Source organism: Manis pentadactyla, chromosome 3 (genome assembly GCF_030020395.1).
Source record: "Manis pentadactyla isolate mManPen7 chromosome 3, mManPen7.hap1, whole genome shotgun sequence".
NCBI lineage: Eukaryota > Metazoa > Chordata > Mammalia > Pholidota > Manidae > Manis > Manis pentadactyla.
Genome location: NC_080021.1, coordinates 152,576,134 through 152,596,534, shown reverse-complemented (window position 1 = coordinate 152,596,534; position 20,401 = coordinate 152,576,134). Strand labels below are relative to the sequence as shown.

General features: G+C 40.6%; 1 protein-coding gene across 1 annotated transcript in view; it reads right to left on the bottom strand.

The window, feature by feature from the left end:
• Window positions 1-20,401, bottom strand: part of TRPM3 (transient receptor potential cation channel subfamily M member 3) — a 481,810-nt gene that overhangs the window by 98,775 nt on the left and 362,634 nt on the right. Inside the window, 3 exon segments of the mRNA XM_036893415.2 lie at window positions 2,154-2,204; window positions 5,935-6,069; window positions 7,443-7,543. Coding sequence (XP_036749310.1) covers window positions 2,154-2,204; window positions 5,935-6,069; window positions 7,443-7,543 — 287 coding nt within the window.

The following is a 20,401-nucleotide window of genomic DNA, read 5'->3' as shown; positions in this document are numbered from 1 at the left end:
CTTTCTTGTTAACCTACATTATTTTTGAGGCATATCTTTAGCTGAGAAGTTTACTTAAAAAACAAGAACTGTATTTTAAAAATACTCTACATGCCTTCTAATAAGGGATATGAACAAATGTAAGAGGCAGCTGATGAGATTTCAGGAAACAGAAAATGATATTAGGAAACAGAGTTCTATGAGGATGATAACCTAATAGGAAGGCTTTTGGTCATTTCTACTCAGTGAGATCTAACTGCAAAAGTTCCTTTGACACTCAGCCAAGATATATTGAGAAGCTGGGTGGTGGAGGTTGTTGAGTGACTTTACTTGAAGGCTGGGATTGGCTGATGGCCTGGACTGAGGGACAAAGCCAGAGCTACCTCCTCAGAAAGCCTCAAAATTCTTCCAGAGATACAGATTAGCTTACGGTGAGGGGAATATCTGTATTTGTTATTTTAGAAAAAAATCAAAGACGTTTTATTGAACAAGAGCAACAAGTATCTTGGCAAAGAACACACGTTGTATGCACACACTTCATCTTCCAAGATACCGCTGCCTGTTTAGCTTCCAGATAATTTTAAGCTAGAAAAAATTAAACAAAATTGGAAGGCTGGAGGGAAAGAGAAATGGGTTCATTGGGGCCAGATATGCTCACGGCTTGAAATGGGGCAGACCAAGGACAGAAGTGATCTTGGTAAAATGGTTGTTGGGTTGGATGTACAGACTATGCAGCGTATGTTCTCTTACTTTGAAAGACCCACAGGCGTCACTCACACAGACGAAAAATCTAACAGCAAGGTTGCATGGAGATGGGAGGAAAGTTCCCAAGGCCAGGAGGGGTTTTGTGTACCCTTTATTCATTACTAGCAAAGGTCCAGCTGGTTAATAGGTACATTCTAAGCAGCCCCAGGGCCTTTGCTTGGCCTTTTGAAGGAAAAATTTAAAAGTGGCTATGAAACACCTAAGGGTCAGTTCTATCTGATGACTTCCTTTGAGATGAAGAAATGACACTTTATTTTTGATGTTACTTTGTAGCTTTTTCTGCATATATCCTTTGGACCCTGGTGAAGAACTGTTACAAACTGGTGGGTAGGTATACGTGTGACCAGGTGTGCGTGTGAATGTGCTCACATGTGTATGGGGTGGGGGAAGTGCCACCATCTGTTTATCTTTGGAGTTAAAACACCTCTTCCTGGGAAGCTATCAAGTGTTCACAGCTGAAACTACCTCTGAAAGAGACTGTATGGGGCAAATGAACAGGCCGTGGTTAAGATTACATGTAATCTTTACCTCCCTGTGCCTCCCTCTTCTCAACTCTAAATGGGAATAAGACTATACACTAATAATGTAATAATAATGAAATAATAATTCTACTTAATAGAATTTTTGTGAAGAGGGAACGAGTTCAGGCACATAGAAAGCTTAGATTAGTCACATACCTACTCATCAGTGCAGCGTAGGCACTATTATTTTATTACTATTATCAAAGAATCTGAGGTCAAATCCCAGGTCGTCACCAACCACTTAGTAATATTGAGTTCTCATCTCCTTGCATTTCAGCCTCTTTTGTGAAATGAGAATAATTCTACTTGACTCAAACCTAGTGGCTTTCCCCTCTCATTTGGTATTTTTCATTACTAGCAAAGGTCCAGCTAGTAAATAGGTACATTCTGGAAAAAGTAAAGTGTTGGAAGAAGGAATGCCTTTATGTGTTTTAGCCTCTGTTCCACTGGGACTTTTTTAGCTGTGCTTTTTCTGCTCTGAACGTCAGAAGCAACCATGATGCATTGCGCCAGGAAGCTAGCAAATGAGGCTGCCTCTTATGTCAGTCGGACAACATGGAAACTAGCTCCCCAAACAGTAAAAGGGCATATGAACAGTATAGGCAATGGCATAAATCCACACAGCATGGAGGAAAGCCTAGAGTTCCACTATTCAAAAACAATATCTCCAGTGAAAGCATCTAAAACCACAGAGCCTGGAAATAAAACCACAGCTGCATTGTAAGCAGAGACGTCAGAGTTAAAAGACATATACACACACCGTGCCCTGAAATGAGGCACCTGGCAGGGACAGGAATACTCCGGCAGCTCATGCAAAACACAGGCGCTTTCTAAACACAGGAAGCAGTCAAGGCCCAGCCTCCGACCTGCGGCCGGGAGGGTTCTTACCTTTTTGACATCCCTGACCAAGTGGTACAATGTGTTTGAGGGCCCATGTCTCTGAAAACAATAAAGAAGAATCAAATGGCTTTGCTGGTCAGGGGCTCTCATTGGTAAGGCAAGAAGGGTCTGGAAAGGATTCTGGCTGGTGGAGGGGTGATTTGCCAAGATGGACCTTGTTCTAGTTGCTCAGTTGCACCTGTCTTTTCTAAACAAATACATTTTTGGCAGATTTTTGGGTTGTGGTTTCTGAAGGAAAAGCATCTGAGGTTCCAGGTTCAAGCTCTATAAAGGAAGCAATCAACTCTGCTAACAGCTGGGCCAAAACAGCATTGAAGGGGCTAGTTTTGCAGCAGGGGGAGAAAAAGCGGCCAATTTACCCCACTGGAAGTTCACTCTGGCACATTGCCAGTTACAGTTTATTACCCAGAATGAATGGGAAATTGTCTAGAGCAGGGTTGAGGCCCTTTTTCTGTACCTGCTCAGACTTCATCACACCTGCTCAACTCTGCCATTGTGCAAAAAAGCAGCCAGAGGCAATATGTAAACAAATGAGCTTGCCTATGTTTCAATAAAACTTTATTTATGGACACTAAAAGAGAGTCAAGTTTCAGATAATTTTAATATGTCAAAAACATTGTTATTCTTTTGACTTTTTAAACATTAAGAAACGTAAAAAGCCACTCTTGCAAGCCATACAAAACAGAAAGAGGGCTGGACTTGGCCCATGGGTGGTAGTTTGCTAATGTTTGGTCTAAAGAAAAAGCCACAGGCTGTTTGAAGAAAAAGAGAAGCCAAAGTGAAATGACTTGCCATCCTGTTGTCTTTTAGAAGTAGAAATTCTAGATAAAATACAGGATGCCCAGTTAAATCGAATTCCAGATAGACAATGAATAATTCATACTATAAGTATGTCCCATGCAGTTTTTGAAGCAGCCTTATACTAAAAATCATGTGTTGTTTATCTGAAATTCAAATTTAACTGAGCCCCTGTATTTGTTCTTCACTAAATCTGGTGAACTTCCTGGAGCACGTTGAGCAGGCATGGTAAATCCTTAAGCGCTGTTGGAACACATTCTACTATTGGGACAATCCCTGTGTACCACTTCAACTCCCTACCCATTCATGTGAACATACTCATGAGAACTCCTTTTTCCACTGAGGGATGCAGAGCTGTGTAGGGATTGAACATGGAGACTCTGCAGTCAGAATGCCTGGCTCCAGATCTGATCTGCTGACCAGCTGTGACCATGGGCACAAGCTACTTAACTGTGACTCAGTCTTACCATCTCTAAAATGAGGAAATTCCACCTAACTGGTAGGGTTGTTGGGAAGATTGAATGTTTATGAAGTTATAAAAGCAGCACTAGCTCAGTAAATGTTAGCTATTTTGATTTCTGAGGCCGTTCACCATCGCTTCCCCACAGGGTGCTCCAGGGAACCTCCAGCAGTTGATCCGAGTGATGAACTCCACTGGCCTTTCTCAATGTGGAACTTTCCTGCTTATTTCTTTCCAATTATTGGAATAGCCACTCTAGATCCTTGATTCTCTGGTATGCAAGTTGTTAAAATCTGTTTTATTTTATGTACTTATTTTATTGAAAACCCTATTCTTTTTTTGAACTATAACTGACATATAACTTTGTGTAAGTTTAAGGTGCACAAGATAATGACTTGATACTTTTATATACTATGAAATGCTTACTACAAGTAGGCTAGGAAACACATCCTTGATTTCATTTTGTGGTTGTTATGAAGAGAACATTAGAGCTCTAATCTCATAGCCGTTTTCAAGAATACAGTACAGTAGCGTTATCTATAGTCACCGTGCTGCACATGAGATCCCTGGAACTCATAACTGAAAGTTTGTACCCTTTGGCTAACATCTCTCCTTTTCCCCCACCTCTCAGCCTCAGATTATTTGAGGAACCTCCACTCTATTTTTTATATCAGGCTTCCTTGTCAAATATTAGTCGACTGTATGTGCATAAGTTTATTACTGGGCTCTGGATTCTGTTCCCTTCGTCTATGTGGCTGTTTTTATGCCAGCGCCATACTGTCTTGATCACTCTAGCTTTGTGAGACAGTTTGAAATCAAGGGTGATGCTTTCACTTTTGTTCTTCTTTCTCAAGATTGCTTTGGCTATTCTGGGTCTTTCATGGTTCCATGCAAATTTGAGGATTGTTTTTTCTATTTCTGTGAAAAAAGCTATTAGATATTGAAAGGATTGCATTGAGTCTGCAGAGAGCTTTGGGTGGTACAGACATTTTAACAGCATTAACACTTCTAACCCAGGAACACAGGACACCTTTCTATTTATTTGTGTCTTCTTCAATTTCTGCCATCAATGTCTTACAGTTTTTGGTATATATATATATATATATATACCTTTCATTTCTTTTTGGTTAAATTTATTCTTAACTATTTGGTTAAATTTATCCTTATCTAGCTTTGACAGGATAATGCTTGTCTCCTAAAATAAATTTGGAAGTATTCCCTCCTCTTCTATTATTTTGAAGAGTTGGAAAAGAATTGGGTTAATTCTTTAAATGTTAGGTAGGATTCACCTGCAAAGCCACCTGGTCCTGGGATTTTCTTTTTGGGGAGATTTTTGATTACCAATTCAATCTCCTTATTTGTTATTGGTCTGTTGGAATTTTCTGTTTCTTCATGATTCATACTTGGTAGGTTGTATGTTTCTAGGAATTTATCAGTTTCTTCTATAGCTAATTGCTGATCTTTTTGTGGGGATGAAAGCTGGTGGGGCATCACACCACCATTTTGTTCCATTATTGTTACTCACAGTCTCACTATGCTGAACCAAGAAAAATCTGCAGAGAAAACAGAAAACTGGAGCTTCTCTGCTAACCTGTTTTTCAGCACTTCCAGCAGTGAGAAATGAGATACAGCCAGGGTGGCATGGGGTAACCTATCACTGGCTGGGCACAGGTCCTTAAGCTTCATCTCATTAGTGTGGTGGGTGGTGGGACAAAGAAATAGTGTGACAAGTGAGGGGAAGGATAATCTCTGAGACAGCAGCTTTCTTTGTTTCAGTACTGGCTATTTTCTTTACTTAGGAGTTTGGTGACCTGGAATAAACTAATTCACTTCTTGACTTCAGTTTTCTCATCTACAGAGTCGGGGAAAACTGTACCTACTTTTTAAACTTCATTGGAGTTTAGTTATTACCACTCAGAGCCAATATACTTAACTTGCTGAATACTGTCAAACACTTCATAAATAGTTTTTCTTATGATTGCTCTGGGGGATCCCTAGTGGATGAATTAACAAATCATTACCCCCCAAATTTATTTTTCTAACTTCGAAAAGGAGTTCTTTTACATTTTATTGCAATAAAATGAAAAAGGATGAACATAGCTCTGAGGATAGCAAGATGGTACAGGATAGCTGATCAGTTTCCTTTGATGCTGGAGTTAAATCAGTCCCCCTCTGTTGATTGCTTCAAACCCCCTCTGGGCTTACAGAATAAACTATGTTCTAATTTCCAGAGCCTTGCGGTTTTGCGTAAGAATCTGAGAATATTAGCTTTTGGCAATCCCATAACTTTCTGCCTTAGATGCTTACAACTGAGCAGTTAAAACAAGTGGAATTTTGGTGACTTGGTGTTTGTTATCTACACAGGTCTAAGGGGACATTTGTGAAAATGATCCATGCATTTGGAGAGGAGGGAGGAGACTTACAGGCATATGGTGGTTGGGGGTGGGGTGGGGTGGAGAATGTAAAACAAAAAAACGTAGAGAAAATAAAAAGTGCTTAGCTTGGTCCTACCGTATTGTACAATTCCTCTAGTCTGGAGATGGTGAGAAAACGGTGCATGCTTACTCCATTCTCTATGAGTAATTTCACAAAATCCACTCTGTCCAGAACTAAGGCATCCAACATGGCTTGCTCCAGAGAACCCACCTGCAAATCAAGTCACTGAGTTAGTGTGCTCCAGGCTCAGGGAGGCAGCACTACGGCAGTCACCTGAACAGTTTAGAAATAGATGCAGTTGACATCTGGTAAACCTTCAGCACCTCAAAGAGCACGCTGGGAAGACTGTTGCCACTCCACTCTGGGGGCAGCCTCGGTCTCTTTTGTGTTTTGGGGCCTGTCTTTGTAAATAGTATTCAAGGGTTTTTAGTTCTAAAAGCTATTTCTTCCTTGACTCTCTTTGCTCTTCTGAATCCTGAGAAGGTGCAAAGGTTTACAAGGCTTTTCCTCTCCCAGTTCTCTGACCAAACTTCTGCCATGCCAGTGAAGTGCCAAAGTGGGTACTTTGCTGTCTCCATTTTCCTTTCTTAGCTCTGAATCAGACTGCTGGCTGAGAAGAGGGACCCCAGTGAACAGACCAAAAAGTAGGCTTTCCTTTTTTTTTTTTTTTTTAGTTAAGTGTTATTACCTATCTCCACCATGGTTATTTCTACATAGAGACCCAGCAACTATTTGTGTCCTTATTTAATTCCTTCCACAAAAGCCTCCCAGCATCCAGACTCCTTAGCAAATCTTTCCACACTAACAATTCACTAGCAGCACCAGGTGACAGTGTTGACAGGGTTGAGACCCTAGGCAGACACTTTCTGGGGAAAAGGCAAGATTAAAAAAGATCTGTATACCAGGGTTGCCCTTCAGTAATTCCAGGCACAGAAATAAAATTTCCGGCTGCTGGCGGCCTTCTGGGGATGCATACATATACGACCCAATGGCCAGTTTTCCAAGTTTTTATTTTTGGCAGAGCCAACTGGGGGAAACAAACCGAGAACAGTTATATAAAGCTTGGTTCCTTCTGGGTTGTTTTTTGGGACTAGGGAGAACCAGGACCAGATGGCACCTGCGTGAGGAAGCTGGCTAATTCCACATCCTGAGGCACAACCCAGCCGAACGTTAGCACAGGTGCCACCACTTGGAAGCAGCAACTTCAAAGACCAGCAGAAACAAACTGCTAATTCCACTCCTTCCGACTTTTAATTAATACAATTTGTCTTACGTATCTTTTTGGTCATGTAAAAGAAATGGCATCACTTGCAGCTGAAAATTGCTACCAGCGGCCACTCAGCCGAGATGGAAATGTTTGTAATACTGGGAGTTGTGCTTTGTCATATCTTCCACCAGGTGGCAGTGTTTTCTTAAGCATGAGACGAGGGCACATTGCCATCCCAGAGAAAAGGCAGCGGTTTCCCGAGCCGCTCTCAGAGACGTCTTAAGCAGATGGCCTTGCCCAAGCCAGCCGGGGGGCTTGTCGGGGTGACAACGTATATAGCCGGGGGGCTTGTCGGGGGTGACAACGTATACTCTACCGGCCACTGTTGCCCATAAATAAAGATCTGGCTGCGAGCGATGTCGACTCTGTTCCAGGCTAAAGCTAAGCTCAGCTGGTCTGGGGCCGAGGCATTGGCTCCTGTGTGCAAACAAGTAGAAGAGAGTGGGAGAGAGAAAAGAATCATCAGTTATCATACCAAGAAGACCTACTCCATCGCTCTCCCATCGACTCCACCCTCCTCCCTGAAGCGTACACTCAGCTGTGCCGCACAGTTTCTCAAACTTAGCACTGCTGCCATTTTGCGCAAGATAACTGAGGGCTCTGCTGTCCTGTGTAGCATATTTAGCAGCATTCCTGAACCCAACCCGGTAGGTGCCAACAGCGCCCCCACCCAAGTGACAACCAGGCGTGTCTCTGGACATCGCCAAGTGCAGCTGGGGGATGAGAGACAGAGCAGCCTATTGGGCACCACCGCCCCGCAGCCCTGCTCGCTCAGGGCCCGTGGAGGGGAAACAGCGCTTGCGGAAACACAGAGCTTCAGGCCCCCCCCCGCACCTCCTACATGAGACTCTGTGCTTCATCGAGATCCCAGAGGATTCCTGTGCATGTTCAAATCTGAGAAGCGCTGCTCTGCAACATCTTTTGTCTCTGCTGGCCAATCACTGGCTTTAAGGCATCATTCGAATTGTGTATTTCATGGTGACTGTGCCCTCATCAGCTAGTGGGCCGGCTTGCCTGCGCTACTGAAAATGGGTTAAGATCTTTTAAGGAAAAGCCAAAAAAGGGGTTTAGCTTGGATCTGTGGGTAGAAACCACTGGAATATATTTTCAGTTTCCCATTACTCTCCTGACTGTTGCACTGTCCCCATGTGGCTATTTACATCTAAATTAATGAAAACTATTAATAGAGTTAAAACTTCAATCCCTCATTTCCAATAGCCACATTTCAAGTATCCAAGCCTCATGTGGCTGGTGGCCTTTGAACTGGAGAGTGCAGATACAGGACATTTCTATCATCACAGAAAATTCTACTGCTCACAAATGCAGTCGGCCAAGCAGCTGGATGTGGACTGAGGGGTAGGTGGAGAGAACCCTGGGCTAGAGCCAGGGACCTGAGCTGGCCATTTTGCAGCCGTGTGACACTGGTCACCTTTAAGACACTTTTATTGTCTGTGAAATGGGGACAATAAGCATTCCCCTGCTTACTGGCTGAGATGTGAGAGTCAAATGATATCATATAATAAATTCACAAGTGAACAGGGCTTTTGCAATTCATCAACACCCTTGAGCAAGAGACACCCCTAAATCCTTGCCCAACTGACTTCCCGCTGCTGGTTGTCCCACCGGCGGAGAAGCAGGATAGAGACAACACTCTTCCCTGACTCAGACTTTCTGAATGGCTAACATGCAGTAGGCAAGGAATTAGGCGCTGTCACATGTTATCCTATGTGATGTCCCGAAGAATCCGGGAATTGGGTCTATTATATCTGACAGATGAAGACACTGAGACCCAGAGAGAGAAAAGATCAAACAGCTACTGACAGAGGACAGACAGAACAGGTGTTCCTCGTGCCAGAGGTGAGATCCAGACTCAGGGACTCTGGCCTTCATTCCATCACCGCTGATTTGGATGTTCGTGAAGGAAGGAGGACTAGCAGTGCTGGCACTGCCCATTCCTTTGGATTCTTCAGCAGTGGGAGGCCGCAGCAATGCCCTGGGGATAGGGTTGCTGATGATGAAGCTGTTATCAGTGATTTCCGAATTCTGCTGCACAGGGGAGGCAGCTGGGAAGCTTTTAAACATCCCTATGCCTGGGCTGCACCCCAGACCGATTAAATCACACTACCAGGCTCCTACAGTCTCAAAGATCTCCAGGTGTTTTCTGTGCAGCAGAGTCTGGGGACCACTGTGCTATCTGCTTCCTTCCCCTGCTTACTCTTGCCTCTTTTCTCTGGGCTCTGAGATACTGAGATGAAGAATTAGATGAGCAAAATGCTCAAATTTGAGCATACATAAGAATAATAACCTAGAGAGCTTTTCAAAACACAGATTCTTGGGCCCCACCTCTGGAGATTTTGATTCGGTGGAGGTGGGGCCTGGGGTTCTGCATTTCTAACAAGCTCCCAGGTGATCGTCGCTCCTGCAGACCTAGGGCCACCCTCTGCATACCAAGGTCCTAGAGAGCTGTGGTGCTGTTCCCGTCACAGGTCAAAGGACATTTCTGATTTGGGCGTCTACACATTGATGGATTCAGTATAAATTAATTGTGTTTGGAATGTTAAATATTAATTCAGTTTACACGGGGATTTTTCCATTAAGAAAAGTGTCATGTCAGATAACAACAGAAACTGCAAACTCATATCAGAGTAACTGGCATAAACAAGTGATAAATAGGAATGTGTCAAAATGTCCTGTCATCATTTAGAAGGAAAACAAAAAGTGAAGGCTCATTGGGTTGCATTTGGGAAAGGAACACTTCATGTTTCTTTGCTTCTTTAGCTGCTCTCCTGGTCACTGCTGACCTGCTGTAATGGTTTGATCATTCCCTTTGCCATTTGTATGCCACAGATTTGTACATCACCCAAGTCCATAATAGCAGCTCAAATCTGAACAAGAACAGATAGCAGGAAGCAGTCAGTGAGGTCAACATGAGCCAGCGGAGCATAATTGGGTAAGTGTCAGAGGAAAGAATGAAGTCCATGAGTCTTGACTTCTCAAGAATTGAAAATACATCCCTCAAGAACAGTCCTGGGTGACAGTCTGGATCAGTGAATTCTCAACTAGGGTGACCAGCCATTCTGGTTTGCCATATACATTCAGTGTTAACACTAAAATTTCTGCATCCTGGGAGAATTAGTCCTGCACAGACTTGGACAGCCAGTCACCCTACTCTCAACTATGGTTGTACACCAGAACTGTCTGGAGAGTTTGAAATATACTCATGCCCAGCCGTATCCCCAGAGGTTTTGGTTTAATTGGTTCTGGAGATTACGAGAACTTTTAAGAACCAAAGGCCTTTATCTTCACATTAGAATCCTGAAGACAAGGATAAGAACCTCAAGTCTAGATGATATATGTTCATTCATTCATTCATTCACTGATCTGTTTGTTTATTAGTTTACTTCTGCATTCGGATACTGATTTCATGCCTTGTCACATGGCAGGCACTGTGCTAGTATGAGAATCCTTTGTCTTGAGAGCCTGCATTCTAGAGAAGGAAAGAGATCTGCACTTAAATATACCAATTCATGCAATCATTCATTTATCTGCTCAGCAGGTCTTTACTGAATCCCTGTTTTGGCATTAAACATCCAATCGTGAACAAGATAGCTAAGGTCACTCTTTTCACAGAGCTTAGTACTTCAATTACTGGAGGAGCATCACTCAGAAGACACATCAATGAACAAACTAACAGTGTACTTTCCAATTGCTTAAGTGCTAAGAAGGAGCAGTGTCCTTCCCAAGATATGTGGGACCTCTGTCTTTATAAACAGTTTGTCACTCCAAATCAACATGGCAACACCATTCTAGCTACCCAGTCTCATATGATCCCATGACAAAACATTGTGCCAGTCAGCTGGCATGATCTGGCCAAGCTGCCCTCCTGAAATCAGGGCTGGATATGGTATCATTGGATAACCTCACAGGCACAAGTCTGGGAATGTTTGGGGCATCTGGTTGATCACGTGTGGCAAATAGGCCTTGGAAAATGCTCTGAAGTATTGATGGGCCTAGGATCTATGCAGGTCCTGGTTGGTGATCCCGTCCATATGGCACTATAGCCCTAGCTGGTGCCAGATCCCAGGTGGGCAGAGAGAAGGCCCTTTAAAGCAAGGGTCTAAGTGTGGTACTGATAGTGACTAGGGTGGTGGTGGAACTGCTTTATTAGAATGAGTAGACAGGAGACCTACCTAAGAGTAACATTTGATTTGAGACTTAAATGATAAAAGAAATAGCCATAATGTGAAGATGTGGGAGGAAAGCATTCCAAAAAGGTGTAAGACATAAAAATTATGGTTTTATTATTTTTTCTTTCTGCAGGAGTTCAGGGAAGATTTAAGTGCTTAAATAAATCAGTGCTTTTCTTTCCTCCACTGCTTAATTTTAGAATATTTTCAGTGTTTTACTCTGTGCTATTAAAAATGCTTACATTTCTATTGCTAATATTTGAACTGTCAGTCTTAAATTATATTCCTTTTATAATAGATTAAATGTACAGATACTATAAAAAGGAAAAAAAGTCTACCACCACTTCCTCCATCCTTTTCTCCTCTCAATATTTTTGTATTATTTCTACCTTGTTACAGCAAGTAACACTTACATTTCTTTATGTAACTTCAATTCCGATTTTTATTTGTATCTTAGGTCTATGAAGATTCTAGTATCAGTGCTCACAATTAGTGATTTTTCCAAAGCGTACCTGAGCATTTCTTGGTTAGTAGGCCGAATTCTTCTTCTAGTAGTTTTTTCAAGAGTTACTTATAGGATCTATATTGCCAGATTTCTAGAATGTTCAAAAACTCCCTTTTTTTTTTTTTTAAGTGTTCTTTACAGCTGAATGACATTGGCTCAATACACTATCTGTTGCTCTGTTGTCTCCTGGCATTGGATATTGCAGTAAGAAAGTCTGGGGCCAGCTTGATTTTCCATCCCATAAAAGACTTGATCATTTTTCCTGAAGGCCCAGAGTTTCCTTAATTTTTCTTTGAAGTTCAGCCACTTCATTAGGACAGGTCTGGGTGTCAGAGGATTCTCAGTCAGTGCTTCCTAGCATAAGGCGACCCTTTCAATATCTAGGTCAAAGGTAAATTTTTTTTAATTATAAAAATTCTTAAATTGTTTTTTAAAAAGATTTAACTACATTTTGAAGTATTTGTTCTAATCCACTCTTCTGGTTTTCGTCTTTGGAGACATCAATTATTCTTATGTTGGATCTCCATTTTCTATTTTCTATAAATATAATTTCTCTTTAATCTCAATGAACTCTTTCTTTCCATTTCATTTTTGTTATGTTCCTTATTTCTTTCCTTTGTGTCCTGCAGTGGGTTTTTTACAATGTATATTTGATCTTGTACCATTTCTCATTTATCTGTAATTCTGTGATTTTATTCCCTCTCCCCACCCATTTCATACTAGAGTGCTAGTCACATTTTATCTCCTCTTGCTGACCTACCTACTCTTACCTGAATTTTGGTGTTCCAACTTTGAAATATTTGTTCATAGATAAGTGCTTTACTGAGATTTAAATTTTTCAAAGTTCATGGTAAAGAGTTTATTCATTATGTTCATCTGTCCCCCAGAAATATTTTTATAGAGTATTATTCTTCTGTGAATACATTTTGCTCTTTTGTTATGCTTTTCCTAGAATATATCTAAATGCTAATCCCTTTTTTATTATTTATCACTTAGTGAGTTGGGTTATAATGGGCCCAGGCAAGTATTCCAGGCTAGTTATTATTCACAACTGGAAGGCTTTCTTCGCAGCTACCACAAAGACAAACTCTCTCCTGCAAACATGGCTCATCTGCATAATTCCGCATGTCGCCCACCTACTCTATTTCTGTGTGCTAAGTCAGGATCGGGAGGGTCTCCTGACACCATCCAACTCACTCTTGTTCCTGCACATGCTTTGCAGACAAAGGAGAGAGCTATGTTCCTTAGTGTGCTCCTTGAATTACATTTTTGTTAATGCTTTCTAAGGACTGCTGCTGCTGGCTTCTCTCTCCTCAGCTTTCACCCTTTCCTCCCACATAGCTCCTGCACATACACATATTTTGGAATATTTCCTAGTTTTACCAAAAATGGAGTTTGCTTGTTTTTTCCTTTACTTTCTATTATTGGTTTTTGAAGCTTTCTAGGAGGAGAGAATAATGAATTTATGTTACCATATCAAGACTGGAAGTCCTGAGGGCTTCTGTAGACAGAAGAGTGTTCTGATTAGATCTTTGCATCAGTGATATTCTTCTAACTGAAACATAGAGGGATGGATAGGAACATGCTCAATAAGAACAGGAAGATCCTGTAAGAGGCCATTGCAATAAATCAGGTCAAAAGTCCTGAAAGTCCAATGGTGCTGAGCAAGAAAGGAAAAGAACGGATAGACATGAAAGATATTATGGTAGCGAAAATGCCCAGAATTGGTAAGAATTTGCTTGAACAAAAGCAGAGAAAAAAATGGATGGAAGCTTTGAGCCTGGAAAACTGCAAGGATGAACATAAATGGGGAAATCAGGTAGCAATCAGCTTTTTTATGGAAAGACTATTTATATATGACAATTCATGTGATCCAATTTGAGGTGCTTATTGACACCCAAAGGAGTTGTCCAGTAGGTAATTAGAACAGGGTAGGAAGGGAAGCTGGAGTCGGAGGTAAGTCTGGAGGCTGTTCATGTAGATGTGATATTTAAAGCTGTCATGCTTTATATATTTGACAGAAGGCAGAGTGAAAAAGTAAGAGGATCTGATGAAGGAGACAAAGAAAGGCAGAATACTCAATATCTCTGAGACTATGGAAAGGTAAAAATAAATATAATTACTATCTTGCATTGACAGCCAATCACATGTATTATCTTTACATGTATTATCTCATTTAATGCTTGCAAAAAACCTGTACAATGAATATCTTTGCAGATTAAAAACAGAGGCTCGGAGAAGTAGAGTAACTTGTAAACTGGGGCTTCCTCTCAAAAAAAAAAGTTGGAGTAAGTACATAACACTGTCAAAAGTTGCTGAAGTTTCAGGAAGATAATTGGAGTTAGAAGACTATTTGGGATAATCAGGAGTACTGAAAGCTGTGGAGTAAACTGGATGGGATAGAGTATGGAATGCAAGAATCTGCAGAGAAGGTGAGTCAGTGAGTCCAGAATTTAGAGTGAGTAGAGGGTGAAGAATGTTGGTAGAAAGGCGGACTACCTTTCAGAGTTTGATGGTTAAGAGGAAGTAAGATGTTTCTTTGAGGGTCTTGGTGAAGAGGAGTTAGGGTTTTCTTTAGGTGAATGTGTTTATAGCAGAAGGGAAAGAGCCACCTGAGAGGGAAACATGAAAACATAAAAAGAGCAAGTACGTGATGGATGAGGTCCTATTGCAGGGAGTCCAGAGTGTGGCTGGTTGTAGGATAGAACAGTCTTTGCAGTGAGGAGGAAAAGCAATGCGGCTGAGTAAAGAAACTTATATTCATTAAGTGGCAAAGAAGGGAGTTCGGATGGATCTACATATTATAAGTACAGGGGGTACCATCTGCTGAGAGTGAGAGGACTGAGGACTTGGAGAGAATGGAGGAATGTGGACAATGTGTCAGAGGATGAGGCTTTAAAGAATTAGGGTTTTCAGAGCAGAGTTAGGACCCAGTTGAGGTAAGACATAACAGATACATCCTGGTACCAGTGGGTACATGTGGCATATTTATATAGGAATATTTATATAGGGACTTGAGCATTAGTGTGTGGGAAGTTTTTAATCTCCAACTGAGGGTCACTAAACACTTCACTGGGTTGTAAATGGAGCCATGGATTCTGTTTCAGAGACTTTCTAAGAGAAATCACATGTGCCACCTGATCTGGATGGTTTCAGTACGGTCCTGCTTGACGGACTGGGTTGGGTGAGGGACCAGGATTTGCCGACATTGCAGGGCTCTTTGTAGCATCATGATTCTGTGAAATATAGGATGGTATCACCCATCCCTGTGACTTGAGAAGCATTTCTTCTTGTTGGAGGTCTTTTCTTATCTAAAGTATTCTGTCTGGATTAAATATTCTTCATAAGGATCTTGTCATTTTCATCAATTAACTCTATTTGTAAATGTTGCAACTAAATGCAATCTGGTCTCAGTCAATGGAAGCCCATCCTCCATCAGTTAAAGACATCAGATTCTCTATATGAAAACACAAAGGTGGGAAGAAACTAGCTGGAGGCCCCATCATGTGACTTGGGTTGCTTGAGACACCTTCAATTGTCTCCCAGAGCAGGACACCACCTACCCTGATGGGCCTTTCTTAGGAATGTGGCTGCTACATCAGGAAAAACCCAATTAAATGTTTAAAACAAATGAAAAAGTGGATGAGATCTGAGTATAATTTATTCTTTGCTCTATATTCTTGCCCCGAATAATAACTATCTCCTCTTGGTAAAAATAACTTTAAGTGGACTCCCAGGAGAAAGTTAAATGGAATTAGGAAAACTTGGATTAACTTTAGCTGAAGAAATTCAGATTTGGCTTTTAAAAGACAAAACAGGCAGCTGAGTAAAAGAGCCCTTTGCAGGGAGGCAGTTTTCTTTCTTGGTTTATCTTTAGTCAGTAAGAAAGATAACAATAACTGATATTTCTTTCATGCTTAACTTGTGCTAGGCACTGTTTCTCAGTGTTAATGTAGTGAAGTCTCAAAACAAACCATGAGATGCCATTATCCCCATTTTACAGATGAGAAACAGGCACCTGTTTGAACAAGAAACCTGTTGAACGTGAAGTAACTAGTAAGTGCCAGAGATGAGATTAAAACCCAGACAGTTTGGTTTCAGAGCTAGATTTTGTTTTTGTTTGTTTGTTTATAGAAACTTAGGAAATTTTGCTGAACTCATGATACCCACAAAGGAGAGCAGGCAAATAGGCTTTTGTGTCTCCTTTCACAAAACAACCTGTGTTGCATTCATGAAGGAAGCCAGAATATTCTCTGATGCCTTACGATTAGGGCCCTAATTGGTAAAATGTTACCTAAAATTCACATATCAGCTCCTTTAGTTCTTTTTATTTTTTGTCAAGCAAGCCATTTTGGCTTGGATATTTATTTATTATTATTTATCCAGTTTTATTGAGATATAATTCCCATTGTATTAGTTTTAGGTGTACAAAATAATGATTTGATATATGTATATATTGTGAAATGATCACCACAATAAGTTTAGTTAACATCTGTCACCTCACATGGCTACAGTTTTTTTTTCTTTGCATAAGATCTTTTAAGATCTACTCTCAGCAACTTTTGGATATGCAATACAGCATTATTAACTATGGTCACTGTGCTGTATAGTAAATCCCAGGACTTATTTATCATATAACTGGAAGTTTATATCTTTTGACCCCTTTCACTCACTTTGGCCATCCCCAACCCCTGCAGAAATTCCTGATGCTTTCATTTTACTGCTCGTGGGACTGAGAAGAGGGAATGGGTTAGCTTTAAGGGAAGAGAGCTGGATCCCCAGATGGTTTCTTTTACTCAACAGATTTTTGTTAAACTCAAATTCTCTGCCAGCCTTTGTGGTAGGCACTAGGGAAACAAGGTTGGACCAATGTTTCTACTCTCAAAGAAAAATAAAAAACCTCTTTCTCTATAGATGACAGACAGATGATAGATAGAAAGATGATAGAAGATGATGACAGATAGATAGATAGATAGATAGATATAGATAGATGATAGATATAGATGAGAGATGATAGATAAATAGATAGATAGATGATAGATAGATGATAGATAGATATAGATAGATAGATAGATAGATAGATAGATATAGATAGATAGATGATAGACAGATGGTAGATATAGATAGATGATAGATATAGACAGATGATAGATATAGATGATAGAGATGATAGATAGATAGATAGATAGATAGTTGATAGATATATAGATAGATATAGATAGATAGATAGATAGATAGATAGATAGATAGATAGGTAGATAGAAAGATAGATAGATAGATAGATGATAGGGATAATAAATAATAGACAGATGATAGATACAGGTGTTTTTCCTCCTGAGCCCTCCTTAGGTTCTATTAGTGAGTCTCTGTCTCTGTTTTGGATAGAGTTCTTCAAAGGCTATCTGTCTATGTCAGTTTCTGAAGTGACTCAAAATGAAGTCAGTATTCTTTATTTCCTATGGAACAGCAAAGATTTGTTCCAAATTGGACTCCATCCACTCCCCTCTACCATCCCTCCCTGACAGTCATCAACAGGAATTCTCCAATTTCAACAGTCATGCTGCACAATGAATACTTACAAAACAGTGACTTGGGTGATACTTATTTTACAAAAGGAATCTCTTTTACAAAAATATTTCTCATTCTTTCCTTAAAAAGGATTTATAAGTTCATCTCAAGTATGATACAGTTCAAAAGACAGTTTGCCAATATATTTAGAGCAAGTTATTGATTGGATAAAATGATGTGCACCTATATGAGTGAAATGAACCCTGTTTGGACATTTTTTTATCTTTTTAATGGAGGCTCTGATTTTCATGATTAAAAGGATTTTTTTAAGTAGCTTCTTCTTGATTTTAAGTTCCTCTGAAAAAATAATTGGCATACTGTATATTTTGTATTTCTCTAGGTTATTTATTTGACATAACAGGCTTGGCATTCTTTACTGCAAAGAAGTACTTCAAATGCTGCCTCTATAATAAAATTTCCCCTGAACCTGAGTCTCTTTCATTTGCACCTATCTGGCTTATACTTTTATTATGGTGTGTACTTCTACCATATTTTAAGAATTTGAAGACTTTGTAGAATTTAAGACAATGCTTTGTATACAGTAGATGCTTGGGTGATTTATCCCTGTTGTTAAGGCTGATACACCCTGGCTGCTTGGAGAGCTGAATGAGTACCAGCCAGATGGCCGCTGCCTGGGTCGATTCTGACCCCTGTCAGGTTACCCTTTACTGGAAAGCAGGTGTGTGCTGAGTGAATATTGGGGCTGTGGCTACTTCCTTGGGTGGAAGAGAAAGGGCACTGAGTTTTGTTATTACCTGCAGGGGTTTGTGAAAGTTACCTATCCTCTACAAGACTTAGTTTCTTATTTATAAAGCAAGGTCAATAATTTCTCCCTCAAGGGATTGCTTTCTAGATTAAATAGAAAAGCAGGTGGAAAAATTGTTTTGTTAAATGAAAGCACTGTACAAATACTTGTAGTGTCTTATATATTCCCAACAATAAATTTACCAGATTGATAATAATTTAAAAAATTTATCAGGTAAATAATGCCATTGCCATGCAGACACTACTGGATGGAGAACAATTATCAGCTGGACTATTACTACAGTTCCTACTCTGGTTGAAAGATTAGGTGTTATTGAATTTTCATAAAGGGGATACTTATTGTGTAGTGAAACAATAAGTCTCAGAATTAAGTACTGACAGTCTGTAACTTACCCATGTTATATGTGTATGTCAGAATTGCTAATGCACATTCCAGTGGTTCTCTGACAGTGTGTGGAGTCAATCAAATGCTACCTTCTATTGAAGTTTTCTGTTCAGACACTCCCCTAAGTGAGCTGAAACTGGGAGGTGTTAACATATAAACAAGAAGAGGTAAATTTATTACAATGGAGGAGTCTGAATTTAGATACAAAAGTCCTGTTTGAATCACAAGAATGTGATTGTTTTGTAGGGATGTAAATTGAGAGGATTGGTGGTGTATTTATGTCTGGGCAGCCCAGGACACAGACACTGGATGTTTTCCTTGAGAGCCATATAACCACGCTCAATTAGGACAGTGTCTCCGGCCCCTCCACAGCTGCCTGGTGTGACAGGACAGGGCTCTTGTGCTTGGCACCTGCTTTGTCCTGCTGAGGAGTGGCTGAACCTTCTTCCCTGACCCTTCAGGGGTGACCGAGGGCTCCTGAGGGACTGAAGGCCACTCCTCCTCTTAGTCCTGTGCCCTGCCTGAAGAGCTGGATTTTTTTCTCTCCTGGGTCTCTATTCTTTCTGGAGCTAGAGGGGACCAGAAGTGGTGATTAAACTTTGTTTTTCTCTTATTTATTGGGTCTGCATTTTCTGTGTAAAATCTCACCCACATTGAAAAAACTTCTTAGTTTCATTTTAAGAGCTGGAGTGCTACACTTTTATGGACCAACGCTATATAAAAACCTCACAAAATCGGGTCATCTGTGTGATGCTCTTTGCCAAGAGTTCCTGAAATAAATATTGCCAGGATTTCCTCATGTCCTGATAACATATGCAAGCAGAAAGGACCTTCATTTTGCAGACCTACCTACAGGGATGAGTCCTGTTCATTGTGCCCTTCCTGCAATAAAGGAAGCCAATATTTCACAAACATCTCCCATTAACATGTTAAAAAAGCTTTATAAAAATGTTCCTGTATTGTGCACAATATGCAAAACTGAGAAACATGATTAGTGTAAGATACAGGGAGTGAAAGAAAAAAACATTCTAATGGGTTTTTCTGCTTTCTTCTGATATGACAGGAATGAATTCATTTACATAGCTCAGTAAGTGAAATATTTGCATCTTCCATATTGTGATTTTTAGCAGGCTATAGAAATGCATGCTCTGGAGTTCTGGAACCTCTTAAAATTACTGCCTTGATGATTTCCTACCTTCTGTTCTCCTTATTTTTCTTTTACTCATTGTGTCTCTTTGAGAGCTAAGTAATTCAGGGACTATTTTGTACTTTATTTTTATTAAGATTATACATGGACAGAATTTAGAGTCTTCTATTCCTACAAGATTTGTTATAAAAATCACAGATCTCATCATCCCATGCCTCTTTCCCCAGAGGCAACAACTTCCCTTCTCACAGCTGATTATTTTGGTCCTCTGTGGTAGCTGGTCTTCAAGATAGGTTCCAAGGAACTGTATCTCCCAGGATTCCCATGGACTTCGGGCTGGTCTTGTGACTGGCTTCCGCCAACAGAATGCAGCAGAAGTGACACTATGTCAGTTCCAGGCTGAAGTCTTAAGGTCAGGCAGCACCTAAGCTTTTGCCTCCTATGCCTGGCATCACCGTGAGTCTCTCTTCCTCATCACCCAGGGATCTCCAACATCTCTCTCCTGTGTTCGCGCTCCTGCTTCCTGTGTTCCACATCTTGTTTTTTGTTTGTTCCCTCTTTCATTTTGGTGGAGCATATCTTCCCTTCCAGTAGTTTCTGAAGAAATAGTGCATGGGTAGTCAATTTTTTGACATTCATGTCTGACAATGGCTTTCTACTTCCTAAGTGGCTGGTAGATTAGATATAGAATTCCAGATTGCAGATAAATGTTCTTTGG